General features: G+C 41.8%; 1 protein-coding gene across 3 annotated transcripts in view; it reads left to right on the forward strand.

Annotated features, from left to right (window-relative positions):
- Positions 1-16,316, forward strand: part of lmx1al (LIM homeobox transcription factor 1, alpha-like) — a 32,624-nt gene that overhangs the window by 2,813 nt on the left and 13,495 nt on the right. For all 3 annotated transcript variants that reach the window (XM_064988686.1, XM_064988687.1, XM_064988688.1), the window contains exons 2-3: positions 1,634-1,719; positions 2,280-2,472. In XM_064988686.1, the coding sequence (XP_064844758.1) occupies positions 1,634-1,719; positions 2,280-2,472 (279 nt within the window). The remainder of the gene's footprint in view (positions 1-1,633; positions 1,720-2,279; positions 2,473-16,316) is intronic.

Raw genomic sequence — 16,316 nt, forward strand, 5'->3', positions numbered from 1 at the left:
TCACATTCTATGACAGATAGTGTCCATTATAGCAGTTGGTCGAAAACAAAATAATATTCCATATTTGTTTTTGATTGGTTTATGGGGTTTTCTAATATTATAGCCTATCTTGTAATCACTGTTGTGATCATTTGGATAATAATCAATTGAAATACATATTTGTGAAGTTATTGGATACAGTTCTGTAGTCTATGCACATGCATAGGCCTAAATTATTTCATTTAGTAGGCTATTTTATTCGAGATTGTAATCCTTAATTCATCACATAGACCGAATAATTATTTCGATTTGTAATGACGGTGTAAATTACATTATAGCCTACATCAATTATGATTCATATTTCTTGATATATGAATCAGGTTTCATTTTTTTAAATTCCTTTTATTTGTATTCGAAGCAGTGACACCCGCATTGCTCCAATGAGAGCAAAGGCATCTTGAAAGTCAATCAAGTCAATTCATTAACAAGTAGCCCACGGTAAGCGCCATATTCGATTAAGAATTGTTATCTGATAACCCAATAATTGAGAAATTATAATTTCAAGCCTAAATAATATATTTAAATATAATCGGTCATTCAGAACGGTTAGTTCCTTTCGAAATGTAGGTTATCGGCTGGAATTAGATTTAGGCGTTCTTAATCATAAATATTCATAAAAAAATAAAAATTAGGGTCGCTTTGATTTGGAATATTGTCAATTAATAAATAAACATGTTCTCGCTATGTTGCAATATGCCTATTGATTACCGTCCATTCTTGAAATGTCACGATTTATGTAGATGAAGTTTGTGTTCATGGAATAGGCCTGAGAAGTCCAAGACTAAGTGTCGTGATGGAACAATTCTATAGTCTACCACAACCATTAGTATTATTATTATTTGTATTATTCTATTATTAACAGTATTATTATTAATATTGGTATTATTATTCAAAATATATTAATTAATCCCCATGCTTTAGTTGGAATTTAGATAGATTTCATACATTTCTACGAATTGTATTCGACAACATCATCTTTCTTTATTGAAAATATCACGTATTGCATCCCCCGTTTGTGTGTCCGTGTGGCGTCAGCAGGTCACGGGGTTTAATCCCGACCAGTTTTTGGTCAAGATTAGGCCAAAGCCAGATCTCCGGTTCGACCCCCAATCTGACTTCGGGTGTCATATGATGCAAGTCAATAAACAGGAATGGGGCCACACACCACCTTCGGCTCCAACGTTCAGTCGCAGTGGGTCAGGTGTTTAAAACTCTGTTGAGTGCACCGAATTGAGTAGCCTATTAGGTTTAGCACATTTATTTAATTTCCTAATAATTTATCCAATCCCACGGCAATATTTATATTATATTTTATTCCTGTTGCAATATGTGCGCATTGCAGGTCGACTGTTCATGTAATTCATGTATACATTGGAGATTAAATATGTTTTCAAGAGGACACTGAAATATAATATCCACGTGTCTTTCTTTCATTGACTTTTGATGCGTTTTAGTTCCCCCTTACGGTATATTCTCTTTCTCACTTTTCGTCAACGACAACCTGCCCTCTATTTTTTCCTTCTACGCACTTGTTGTCTGTAGGCTTGCATTTAGAGGGTAACTGTCCCTTTTCTCTTTCCTCCTTCTCGTCCAGCGAACACGACGAAGGAAGGAGGGCCGGGATGAAAACAGAGGAGACCCAATCATGTCTTCAGCAGCCTCCAGCCTCCACGCCATTCGGTGAGGAGTGAAATAGGACTGACATCTTGAGCCTGACTGGCACATAATGATTTTAACATTATTGTCCAATAATCAAATAAATATCCATTTGAAATTTCAAAGGTTATAGTGACAGAAACTTTTACATTCTCAACTTTATATGTTATAAATTGGATACATATATGACAAATATGTAATACATTTGACATGTGATACATTTTCATTTGTATTTATCATGTGTATTACTATTTTTGTTATAAAAAAATCCTTGACCTTGCTGGGAAGTAATGTTGAAATGCTTTTTTTTTAAGCTCTGCTTGACATTTACAGATCTGAACACACACACACACACACACACACACACACACACACACACACACACACACACACACACACACACACACACACACACACACACACACACTATACCCTCCGATGATGTGGACTTCGATTAAGGCAGCCCCCGCACCTCACTGATTCAGATGGGTTGGGTTAAATGCGGAAGCATTATTTCGGTAGAATGCATTCAGTTGTGCAACTGACTAGGTATCCCCTTTTTCCTGTGCCCCCTCTCCCCTCAGGTTCGGAACACAGGGGCGGAGGGGGCGAGGTGTGTGCGGGGTGTGAGTCGCCCATTGCCGACCGCTTCCTGCTGCGTGTCAACGAGCGCTCGTGGCATGAGACCTGCGTCAAGTGTGCGGTGTGTCTGAGTGCACTCAATGGGACATGCTACTGCAGAGACCGTCTGCTCTATTGCAAGCATGACTACGAAAAGTAAGAGAACGTCAAAACTACTAAAATCCCAAAAGACACACAAACCTTAGTGTTGGCATTGTCTTAATCAGTGTTTTGTCACCTAGTCCTTGTGCCCCTCCTGAATCAGGTGTGCTGGTGTCGAGATAGAACAAACGTGTGAAATTATTTAGGGTCTTATAGGAACTGGTCTATATGGAATGTGTGACAGAACAGATGTAAAATGTGTCAAACTCATCCCATGGAGGGCTGAGTGTCTGCGGGTTTTTGCTCCTCCCTTGAACTTGATTGATGAATTAAGGTTACATTAGTAAAGAGCTCCCCTCACCTGGTTGCCTAGGTCTTAATTGAAAGGAAAAAAAACTAAAACCTGCAGACACTAGTCCCTGAATGTTTGGAGGGTATATACATGAAACGCTGAATTGCTGTTAGTGAGGATTTAAGCTAGCTCCACTTTCCTCTCTGAAAAATATGACTTGGACTTTTTATCTGTCTGGGGGTCTGCTTGTGTGTGTGTGTGTGTGTGTGTGTGTGTGTGTGTGTGTGTGTGTGTGTGTGTGTGTGTGTGTGTGTGTGTGTGTGTGGTCGTGTGGATGTGTGTGCATTCAACTTGTGCGTGGGTGTGTGTGTGTGTGTGTTTGTATGTGTGTGTGAGATCCCCAGGGACGGACGGCTGAAGGACGTAGCCTGCAGGTCGTTATCATTGTTGTGAACAGTGTCAGACGACGTCCAGCCGCACAGACTCTCCCACTGTAGCAGACATCTGGAGGAGAGAGGGGAAAAAAAGGGAGGGAAAGTTGGAGGGGAGAGAGGATAGGGAGGAGAGAAGGGAGAGGAGAGACAGAAGGATAGGTGAAGAGGGATATAGAGTAGAGACAGAGGATATGAAGAGAAAGTGAGAGAGAGTAGTAGAGAAGTTCTCTCAGTTGCTGCGTCTTTGGAAATGATGTTAATAATTCCTAACTTGAAAACTAAGACGAGTGTGTGTACCGTTACAGGGTAATTTGGGTGAGGTGTTAGTAGGGGGAATTGGAGTGTGACAGATATGAAATGGTGTTGAGTTGATGAGTTCACTGTCTCACTCCCTCTAAAAGTGTCTGAAACTACAGTGCCTTCAGAAGGTAATCATAACACATTACTTTTCCCACATTTTGTTGTGTTATAAGGTGGGATTAAAATTGATTAATTGTCAATGATCTCCACAAAATACTCTGTAATGTCAAGGTGGAAGAAAAATTCTAATATTTGTGAAACATTCATGAAAAAACACACAACTGTATCTTGATTATATAAGTATTCAACCCCCTGAGTCAATCCATGTTAGAATCACCTTTGGCAGCAATTACAGCTGTCTCTCTGTGGTAAGTCTTGAAGAGCTTTGCACACCTGGATTGCACAATATTTGCACATTATTATTTTTTTAAATTCTTTAAGCTCTGTCAAATTGGTTGTTGCGAGACAGCCAAGTGTTGCCATACATTTGCCACTCAGGAACATTCAAAGTTGTCATGGTAAGCAACTATATTTGGCATTGTGTTTTAGGTTATTGTCATGCTGAAAGGTGAAATAATATCCTGGTGTCTGTTGGAAAGCAGACTGAACCAGGTTTTCCTCTAGGATTCTGCCTCTGCTTAGCTCTATTCCATTTCTTTTTATCCATTTATCCATTTCTTTATAACATAATGCTATGTATTCAAGACAAAGTCCATTTCTTTGCCACATTTTTTTGCGGTATTACTTTAGTGCTTTGTTGCAAACAGGATGCATTTGTTTGAGTCTTTTTTTATTCTGTACAAGCTTCCCTCTTTTGACTATGTCAGTTAGGTTAATATTGTGGAGTAACTACAATGTTGTTGATATGTCCTCAGTTTACTCCTATCAAAGCCACTATACTCTGTATCTGTTTTGAAGTTATCATTAGCCTCATGGTGAAATCCCTGAGCGGTTTCCTTCCTCTTTGGCAACTGAGTTAGGAAAAATGCCTGTATCTTTGTAGTGACTGGGTGTATACTATCCAAAGTGCAATTAATAACTTCACCATGGTCAAAGATATATTCAATATATGCATTTTTTAAAATCTCCTACCAATAGGTGCCCTTCTTTGCGAGGCATTGGAAAACCTCCCAGGTCTTTGTGGTTGAATCTGTTTTTGAAATGCATTGCTTGGCTGATTGAACTTACAGATAATTGTATGTGTGGGGTACAGAGATGAGGTAGTCATTCAAAAATCATGTTAAACACTATTATTGCACACAAGAATGAGTCCATGTATTTTATGTGACTTGTTCAGCACATTTTTACTCCTGAACTTATTTAGGCTTGCCATAAGAAAGGGGTTGAAAACTTGACTTAAGACATTTCAGCTTTACATTTTTTATTAATTTGTAAAAATGTCTAAAAACATAATTCCCTTTGACATTATGGGGTATTGTGTGTAGGCCAGGGACACATCTAATTTAATCATCATTCATTTTAAATGCAGACTGTAACACAACAAAATGTTGAAAGAGTCAAGGGGTGTGTATTGAAGAGTTGCAAAGAAAAAGCCATATCTCAGACTGGCCAATAAAAATAAAAGATTAAGATGGGTAAAAGAACACAAACACTGGACAGAGGAACTCTGCCGAGAAGGCCAGTATCCTGGAGTCGCCACTTCATTGTTGACCTTGCGGGTACTATTTAATGAAGCTGCCAGTTGAGGACTTGTGAGGCATCTGTTTCTCAAACTAGACACTCTAATGAACTTGTCCTCTTGCTCAGTTGCGCACCTGGGCCTCCCACTCCTCTTTCTATTCTGGTTAGAGACCATTTGCACTGTTCTGTGAAGGGAGTAGTACACAGCGTTGTACGAGATCTTCAGTTTTGGCGCTTTCTCGCATGGAATAGCCCTCATTTCTCAGAACAAGAATAGACTGACTGTCACAATCGTAGTATGAAGGAGTTAACCAAGGCGCAGCGTGGTCTGCGTACGTTCTCTTTATTAAAAGAATGAACACCGAACAGACTAACAAAATAACAAACGAAACATGAAGCTATACAATATAGTGCTGACAGGCAACTACACATAGACAAGATCCCACACCAGAAAGTGGGAAAAAAGCCTGCCTAAATATGATCAACCATATCAGAGACAACGATAAACAGCTGTCTCTGATTGGGAACCATATCAGGCCAACATAGACATACAAAAACCCTAGACATACAAAAAACCTAGACATTCAAAAACATAGAGTACCCACCCTAGTCATACCCTCACCTAACCAAAATATATAGAACATAGATACAGTGCCTTGCGAAAGTATTCGGCCCCCTTGAACTTTGAGACCTTTTGCCACATTTCAGGCTTCAAACATAAAGATTTAAAACTGTATTTTTTGTGAAGAATCAACAACAAGTGGGACACAATCATGAAGTGGAACGACATTTATTGGATATTTCAAACTTTTTTAACAAATCAAAAACTGAACAATTGGCCATTCAGAAAATTATTCAGTTAATACTTTGTAGCGCCACCTTTTGCTGCGATTACAGCTGTAAGTCGATTGGGGTATGTCTCTATCCGTTTTGCACATCGAGAGACTGACATTTTTTTCCCCTTTCCTCCTTGCAAAACAGCTCGAGCTCAGTGAGGTTGGATGGAGAGCATTTGTGAACAGCAGTTTTCAGTTCTTTCCACAGATTCTCGATTGGATTCAGGTCTGGACTTTGACTTGGCCATTCTAACACCTGGATATGTTTATTTTTGAACCATTCCATTGTAGATTTTGCTTTATGTTTTGGATCATTGTCTTGTTGGAAGACAAATCTCCGTCCCAGTCTCAGGTCTTTTGCAGACTCCATCAGGTTTTCTTCCAGAATGGTCCTGTATTTGGCTCCATCCATCTTCCCATCAATTTTAACCATCTTCCCTGTCCCTGCTGCAGAAAAGCAGGCCCAAACCATGATGCTGCCACCACCATGTTTGACAGTGGCTATGGTGTGTTCAGGGTGATGAGCTGTGTTGCTTTTACGCCAAACATAACGTTTTGCATTGTTGCCAAAAAGTTCAATTTTGGTTTCATCTGACCAGAGCACCTTCTTCCACATGTTTGGTGTGTCTCCCAGGTGGCTTGTGGCAAATTTTAAACGACACTTTTTATGGATATCTTTAAGAAACGGCTTTCTTCTTGCCACTCTTCCATAAAGGCCAGATTTGTGCAATATACGACTGATTGTTGTCCTATGGACAGAGTCTCCCACCTCAGCTGTAGATCTCTGCAGTTCATCCAGAGTGATCATGGGCCTCTTGGCTGCCTCTCTGATCAGTCTTCTCCTTGTATGAGCTGAAAGTTTAGAGGGACGGCCAGGTCTTGGTAGATTTGCAGTGGTCTGATACTCCTTCCATTTCAATATTATCGCTTGCACAGTGCTCATTGGGATGTTTAAAGCTTGGGAAATCTTTTTGTATCCAAAACCGGCTTTAAACTTCTTCACAACAGTATCTTGGACCTGCCTGGTGTGTTCCTTGTTCTTCATGATGCTCTCTGCGCTTTTAACGGACCTCTGAGACTATCACAGTGCAGGTGCATTTATACGGAGACTTGATTACACACAGGTGGATTGTATTTATCATCATTAGTCATTTAGGTCAACATTGGATCATTCAGATCCTCACTGAACTTCTGGAGAGAGTTTGCTGCACTGAAAGTAAAGGGGCTGAATAATTTTGCACGGCCAATTTTTCAGTTTTTGATTTGTTAAAAAAAAGTTTGAAATATCCAATAAATGTCGTTCCACTTCATGATTGACATTAACAATGTCTACACTGTACTGTATATCTGATGACACTGAATTTGATGTTATTTTAATGGACTAAAAAAAATTGCTTCTTTAATCTTTCAAAAACAAGGACATTTCTAAGTCACTTAGATTGTTGCTGATTTTTGTCCATTTAAAATAACATCAAATTGTTAATGTTTAAAATGTTTTAAATGTCTATATATCAAATTGTTAATGTTTAAAATGTTTTAAATGTCTATATATATAAATATATATATATGTGTGTGTGTGTGTGTGTGTGTGTGTGTGTGTGTGTGTGTGTGTGTGTGTGTGTGTGTGTGTGTGTGTGTGTGTGTGTGTGTGTGTGTGTGTGTGTGTGTGTGTGTGTGTGTGTGTGTGTGTGTGTGTGTGTGTGAAAGACTCTCTCTATAGAGTGTGTGCAGTGGCTTGCAAAGGTATTCACCCCCCTTGGCATTTTTCCTATTTTGTTGCCTTACAACCTGGAATGAAAATATATTTATTGAGGGTTTGTATCATTTGATTTACACAATATGCTTACCACTTTGAAGATGCAAAATGTTTTTATTGTGAAACAAACAAGAAATAAGACAAACTGAGAACTTGAGCATGCATAATTATTCACCCCCCCAAAGTCAAAACTTTGTAGAGCCACCTTTTGCAGCAATTCAGCCTCAGCCGCAGCCTAAGTCTCTTAGGGTATGTCTCTATAAGCTTGGCACATCTAGCCACTGGGATTTTTGCCCATTCTTCAAGGCAAACTACTCCAGCTCCTTCAAGTTGGATGGGTTCCGTTGCTGTACAGCAATCTTTAAGTCACACTACAGATTCTCAATTGGATTGAGGTCTGGGCTTTGACTAGGCCATTCCAAGACATGTAAATGTTTCCCCTTAATCCACTTGAGTGTTGCTTTAGAAGTATGCTTTGGGTCATTGTTCTGCTGGAAGGTGAACCTCCGTCCCAGTCTCAAATCTCTGAAGGACTGAAACAGGTTTCTCTCAAGAATTTCCCTATATTTAGTGCCATCCATCATTCCTTCAATTCTGACCAGTTTCCCAGTCCCTGCGGATGAAAAACATCCCACAGCATGATGCTGCCACCACCATGCTTCACTGTGGGGATGGTATTTTTGGGGTGATGGGAGGTGTTGGGTTTACGCTAGACATAGTGCTTTCCTTGAGGGCCAAAAAGCTAAATTTTAGTCTCATCTGACCAGAGTACCTTCCACATGTTTGGGGAGTCTCCCACATGCCTTTAGGCAAACACCAAACGTGTTTGCTTATTTTCTTCTTTAAGCAATGGCTTTTTTATGGCCTCTGTGGAGAGTACTCCTTAAAGTGGTCCTATGATCAGATACTCCAATCTCCGCTGTGTAGCTTTGCAGCTCCTTCGGGGTTATCTTAGGTCTCTTTGTTGCCTCTCTGATTAATGCCCTCTTTGCCTGGTCTGTGATTTGGTGGACGGCCCTCTCTTGGCAGGTGTGTTGTGGAGCCATATTCTTTCATTTTTTTAATAATAGATTAATGGCGCTCTGTGGGATGTTCAAAGTTTCAGATATTTTTTTTAACCCAACCCTGATCTGTACTTATCCACAACTTTGCCCCTGACCTATTTGGAAAGCTCCTTAGTCTTCATGGGGCCGCTTGCTTGGTGGTGCCCCTTGCTTTAGTGGTGTTGCAGACTCTGGGGCCTGTCAGAACAGGCGTATATACAGTTGAAGTCAGAAGTTTACATACACTTAGGTTGGAGTCATTAAAACTCATTTTTCCACCTCCCACAAATGTATTGTTAACAAACTATAGTTTTGGCATGTTGGTTAGGACATCTACTTTGTGCACGACACAAGTAATTTATCCAACAATTGTGTACAGATTATTTCATTTATTATTCCTTATCACAATTCCAGTGGGTCAGAAGTTTCCACACACTAAGTTGACTGTGCCTTTAAACAGCTTGGAAAATTCCAGAAAACAATGTCATGGCCTTAGAAGCTTCTGATAGGCTAATTGACATAATTTGAGTCAATTGGAGGTGTACCTGTGCATGTATTTCAAGGCCTACCTTCAGACTCAGTGCCTCTTTGCTTGACATCATGGGAAAATCAAAAGAAATCAGCCAAGACCTCAGAAAAAAAATAGTAGACCACAAGTATGGTTCACCCTTGGGACTACGCAGCCGTCATACCGCTCAGGACGGAGACATGTTCTGTCTTCTAGCGATGCACGTAATTTGGTGCGAAAAGTGAGAATCAATCCCAGAACAGCAAAGGACCTTGTGAAGATACTGGAGGAAACAGGTACAAAATTATCTATATCCACGGTAAAACGAATCCTATATCGAAATAACCTGAAAGGCCATAAACAAAAATAGAACTGTTTGGCCATTATTTTTGGAGGAAAAAGGGGGAGGCTTGCAAGCCGAAGAACACCATCCCAAACATGAAGCACTGGGGTGGCAGCATCATGTTGTGGGGGTGTTTTGCTGCAAGAGGGACTGGTGCACGTCACAAAATAGATGACATCATGAGGACGGAAAATTGTGGATATGTTGAAGCAACATCAAGAAATCAGTCAGGAAGTTAAAGCTTGGTCACAAATGGGGCTTCCAAGTGGACAATGACACCAGCATACTTCCAAAGTTGTGACAAAATGGCTTAAGAAGAACAAAGTCAAGGTATTGGAGTGGCCATCACAAAGCCCTGACCTCAATCCTATAGAAAATTTGTGAGCGGAACTGAAAAGGTGTGTGAGAGCGAGGAGGCCTACAAACCTGACTTAGTCACACCAGCTCTGTCAGGAGGAATGGGACAAAATTCACCCAACTTATTGTGGGAAGGTTGTGGAAGGCTACCCGAAATGTTTGACCCAAGTTAATCAATTTAATGGCAATGCTACCAAATGCTAATTGAGTGCATGTAAACTTCTGACCCACTAGGAATGTGATGAAAGAAATAAAAACTGAAATGAATCTCTTATTCTGACACTTCACATTCTTAAAATAAAGTGGTGATCCTAACTCACCTAAGACGGGGAATTTTTACTGGAATTAAATGTCAGGAATTGTGAAAAACTGAGTTTAGGTGTGTTTGGCTAAGGTGTATGTAAACATCCGACTTCAACTGTATACTGAGATCATGTGACAGATCGTGTGACACTTAGATTGCACACAGGTGGACTTTATATAACTAATTATATGACTTCTGAAGGTAATTGGTTGCACCAGATCTTATTTAGGGGCTTCATAGCAAAGGGGTGAATACATATGCATGCACCACTTTTCAGTAAAAAATGTGATTTTTGGTTTAAAAAAAGTTATTTCTCATCGAACCAGCTCGAAGTTCGTAACAAAAAATGAAACAAAGTGGAGATAAGGAATAACATATTTATTAACTGAAGTAAACTAAAGACAATGAACAATGGTTTGTGTAGTCAGTTATCAGTAGTGTAAGCGAGTGTTTGCGCGCATAAATATGATAATGAGGGGTGTTGAAAGGAGACAAAGCAAACAAACGGCCACAAAAATGCCACAACCAGAATCTATAAGTGTCTGCATGGAGAGTCTCCCCAATGATTGGGGAAGAGGTGTATTTATCCTGGGACACCCGAGCCCAGGTGTGTCCCATTTCGCCGATGACCCTCCCGACTCCTCCCACCGACATCCTATTAAGGAAAACAAGAGCAAAGAGAAAGAATTTGGCAGAGTGGGAGGGTCGTCACACCCCTGTCCCATAAAACCGAGGACCAACAAGGACCCCGGAAAACCATACCAGCCTCTGCGTCCCAAATTGACCCTGCCTCTGCGCCCCAAATTGACCCCGCCTCTGTGCCCCAAATTGACCCCGCCTCTGCGTCCCAAATTGACGAGAGGGTACGTGTTCACACTTTCACTTGCCCCAGCAACCTTTGTACACATGAAGCAACGTTTAAGAGGAAAGAAGAAAACGAGACCAGGAGGGAACAGACAGGAGCGACAGAAAAGGACAATCTCAAACAATGATCCGTCACGTAGACATTCAGGAACAGGGCGCACAAGAGCACATCCGCAACAAGCTCAAACGAAAAGAACATCTCGGTGTCCTTCTCATTAAATTTTGGCAACACCAACATCATTTTAGACGTTTTTTCACTCATTTCAATCTTGTAGTGTTCAGCGATCTGCAACAGCTGTTCTTTAGTACATCATTTTAACAGTTCCTCTGATGGAAAGCAAATGAACACGTCTACGTTAGACACCATAGTCACAAGTAAATACAAAAAAAAAAATTTGCTCCTCCCCCCCTGCTGAGCAGACCAGACCACTAGAACAAAAATGACAATCACAATTGGCACCACAGAAGAGAGATGAGATACATATGGAGCTTCCCCAAAACCTACAATAACTCCACCTTGCGGATTTGTGGAGGGTAATTACGCACTGTAGCCCACTTGGGGGAAAAAAGAAGCAAGCTGGCAGATTCCCCCCAAGCCATAGATGTGCCCCAGAGACAACTGCTCAGTCCACGGACACCACACAAAAATAAGCAAAATAACCATGCCTAACGTATTCCAAAGTGAAACACGTCGCCAAGCCTAACGGGAAAAAAAGGCTATAGTTCTGGGTAGCAAGTTTCACAACCCTACCCAAATTTCCCACTGAGGTACATAGCAAATTGTACTCGCCTCAGACCGATGTCCCAACAGGGAGTAGAGTAAGAGTCTCCAACCTGGGCAGGGGCCTGGAAACTAAGGAATATACTCTCCAACGCAGCACACAACCAGCTAGCCACCTCGGTGGCAAGTTACCCAAACAAAGGCAGCCAATACTGGGCACTAAACATTACAACTCAAAAGCTGTAATCAAAAGATGCAAAGAAAATCACCTACAGACTTTTCAAACATTAACTTCACATTGTCTCCCGAACACACACATACTAGTAAGCCCAACGACACTAGTGTTAGTCCTTCATAATGCAACAAAGTGCTACACGCCAAAATGTCTAGGAATCAACCTTATGATCCCAGACGAGCCTCCACACGTTACGAACCGGCTCAAAGTTCATAATAAAAAGGGAGACAAAGTGGAGATAAGGAATAACAAAATATATGTATTAACTAAAGTAAACTAAAAACAATTAACATGGTGTGTGTGTGTGTGTGTGTGTGTGTGTGTGTGTGTGTGTGTGTGTGTGTGTGTGTGTGTGTGTGTGTGTGTGTGTGTGTGTGTGTGTGTGTGTGTGTGTGTGTGTGTGTGTGTGTGTGTATGTGTAGTCAGTAGTGTAAGTGAGTGTTTGCATGCCATAAATGTGATAATGAACGGTGCCATAACAAACAAACTGGCCACAAAAATGACACAACCAAAATCTATAAATGTCTGCATGGGGAAAAGATGTATTTGTCCTGGGACACACCCGAGCCCAGGTGTGTCCCATTTCGCTGACGACCCCCCCCCCTCCCCACCAACATCCTATTAAGGAAAACAAGAGCAAAGAGAAAGAATTCGGCAGACAGAGTGGGAGGGTCGTCACATTTGTGTATGTCCATTACATGAAATCCAAATAAAAATCCATTTAAATTACAGGTTGTAATGCAACAAAATAGGAAAAACACCAATGGGGATGAATACATTTGCAAGCACCGTATATGTTGATTCTCTCTCTGTATAGTGTATATATGTTGAGTCTCTCTCTCCATATTTTTTTAAATGTAACCTTTATTTAACTAGGCAAGTCAGTTAAGAACAAATTCTTATTTCCAATGATAGCCTACCGGGGAACAGTGGGTTAACTGCCTTGTTCAGGGGCAGAACGACAGATTTTTACCTTGTCAGCTCGATGAATCGATCCAGCAACCTTTCGGTTACTGGCCCAACGCTCTAACCACTAGGCTACCTGCCTCACAATATAGTGGGTATATGATGAGTCTCTCTCTATATAGTGTGAGTACAGTATATGTCTGTCTCTGTGAGAGACTTGGCACACGTCTTTACTGGTGACCTTCAGAAGATTAGTAACAATGTCTCCTTGTGTTCCCTGCAGTCACTCCATCAGCACCTCTCTCTCTCTCACACACACACACACACACACACACACACACACACACACACACACACACACACACACACACACACACACACACACACACACACACACACACACACACACACACACACACACACACCACTCCCCGGCTCCCCCTCAACCGTGAGCAGGTGTGTGTACTGTATGATGTACGGGAGGAGTGTGTATGAGAATTTGGGTTGAGTGTGCGTGTGTGTTTGTGTGTCTAAGAATTTGGCAGAAATAGTGGAAAGCTTGAGATCTGTTTCTTTGCTGTAACCCTTTGCGGTCTGGAGTTGTATGTGTGTGCTGATGTTTGGGCTTTTGGTTTGAGCTATTTTATCTGCTGTACGTTATTGCAAATGATCTCTTACTTAAAACCTCTTGATACTACCCATCCCGGATCAAGGAGCGTAATCATTGCCTGAAACGAATTAGCATAAAGCAGCGGACATAAATATCCCTAGAAAATATTCCTATTCATGAAAATCACAAATGAAATATATTGAGACACAGCTAAGCCTTTTGTTAATCACCCTGTCGTCTCAGATTTTCAAAAATATAGACAAGCATTTGTGTAAGTTTATAATAGCCTAATATAGCATTATGCCTTGCTAGCAGCAGGCAACCTTGTCACGGAAATCAGAAAAGCAATCAAATTAAATCGTTTACCTTTGATGAACTTCGGATGTTTTCACTCACGAAACAGTAGGCGAAACAGCTCCGTTTGTTCTTCACATTTGGCTGAGAAATCTCCCGGAAATTGCGGTCACCACAACGCCAAATTCTTTTCCAAATTAGCTCCACAATATCGACAGAAACATGGCAAACATTGTTTCGAATCCATCCTCAAGGTGTTTTTCTAAAATCTATTCGATAATATATCCATCGGGACAATTCGTTTTTCTCTAGGACCGATTGGAGTAATGGCTACCTCTGTACTTTACGCGAGAATCTCTCTCGGAGCCACCATGTGACGCCTACGGTTATTCTTCAACAGAAATGCGTAAAACTACGTCACAATGCTGTAGACACCTTGGGGAATACGTAGAAAGCGTAAGCTCGTTGATGGTACATTCACAGCCAAATAGGGAGTCATTGGAACGCAGCGCTTTCAAAACCTGGGGCACTTCCGGATTGGATTTTTCTCAGGCTTTCGCTTGTAACATCAGTTCTGTTATACTCACAGACAATATCTTTACAGTTTTGGAAACATTAGAGTGTTTTCTATTGAAAGCTGTCAATTATATGCATATTCTAGAATCTTTTCCTGACAAAATATCCCGTTTAAAATGGGAAAGTTTTTTTTCCAAAAATGAAAATACTGCCCCTAGAGTTCCAGGATTAAGCATAGATTCAATCAGTTTATACAAATGCGATTTGCATGTCTGCGATGGGTATAACACGGGAAGCCGATTGGACAGTTCCAACGCAGTTCCACCTCCGACATCGCCTAAATGAAACAATATACCGCTATGCAGAAGTTGGTTATCGCGGGCTAAAGTCGATCTGATTGAATCGAGCCCTTACTGTATCATTCCCATAGCACTCTCATATTGACCTTGTAGTCTCCTAAACCCAGGTCTCCTGAGTTAGTTCTAAGACTGTGTTAGCCTGCTGAGCTAAGCCTAGGTATTAGTTTGGGGAGCTAATCAGGGGTTAAGTTGTGAATTCGGAGTTGGGAGATTATGGTTGGAACTGGATTTAGGGTCATGGTGATGGTTGAACTGGGATGTGGACTTGAAGCTAGGGTAAGGGTAGTGGTTGAAGCTAGGGTAAGGGTAGTGCTTGAAGCTAGGGTTAGGTTTACTCATTACGTGAGGAGCATAGTTCTACTCTGCTGTGCCCAGATGTTTGCCTCTTCCCGCTACAGTATCTCTCTCAAGCCATTGTTTTCAAATATTTTCATATTTGTCTTTTTTCTTAGACGAGAGGTGTGTGTGTTTACTGCAAACAATTTCCAAGAGACCGCTGCCCGTACAGACTCTCCAGTATCCCCCTCACACTCTGATACACACACACACACATACACACTTCCCACAGAGTGACAGAGAGCAGAGTCTCTAGGCTGACCCAGGTCTCTTACCAATAAAGGCCCTGCGCCCTGGGGGCCCGGCGGGTGACTAGAGCCTGGAGGAGCCTGGAGCCCAGGTTCAATATCAGTCTGGAGTGGGAGGCCTACCCCCTCCCACCAACACCACCACCAAGCAGCACATAGCCTGCTCCTACTGCACACACACATGGAGTGGATATCAACATGTAGGACACTACAGTGGACATCACTGTATCACCATAGCTGGTGGTAAAACACCATTGATTTTTTTTTTAGTAGTACAGACATTGTAGAGAGAGAGACCGGAAATGATAGTGAGAGGTTTGTGTGGAAAGTACGGCGGGGCTGGGAATCGATTCCACACTCACACAGGCATCTGCACCCAAGGTGGTATCGCCGGTAACTGCTAGCCGACCCTCTGGCCCTGCAATGCTGGCTCTAATAGATCACTCTGTGGGGTGGGGGACAAGGGGACCCTGTCTGGAGCAGGGGAGAGGGGAGACTCCCACAGTCACATGGGAGCGGAGGCCCCAAGAGTCACAGCCAAGTCCAATGTTCACTGACCAAACAATCTCTCAAACTGCCAGGCCAGAAGCCCACCTTCTCATCTTACTGTGTTCTATGTGGAGTCCCTGTTGTACTATGCTGGGATTGAGAACAGAGAAACCATAGGTCTTCCACACATACAGCATCTCTCCCACCCGTCCCCCTCACGCTCCTCCCGCCTCCCTCTCTCGCTCCCCCTCTCTCCATTACCTCGTTCATCACTGTCTGGTTTGTAATAATATTTCTCAATTCCAAACCTCATTTCCCGCTCGTTGAGATTGATAGCAGTGATGACACCAATCAGTTTATCTCTCCGTTTATCCCTCGTTTTCTCTTAATCGTCTCTCCGCTCAGCGCCTCTTTGTGTCTCAAGACGGGAGGAGAGGGAAGGTGGGGTGGAGGGAGGGGGTTGATTGGACACAGCGCTAATTACCAAATGTACTCAGCCACTCCAG

The sequence above is a fragment of the Oncorhynchus masou genome, chromosome 15, assembly GCF_036934945.1.
Source record: "Oncorhynchus masou masou isolate Uvic2021 chromosome 15, UVic_Omas_1.1, whole genome shotgun sequence".
NCBI classification, from domain to species: domain Eukaryota; kingdom Metazoa; phylum Chordata; class Actinopteri; order Salmoniformes; family Salmonidae; genus Oncorhynchus; species Oncorhynchus masou.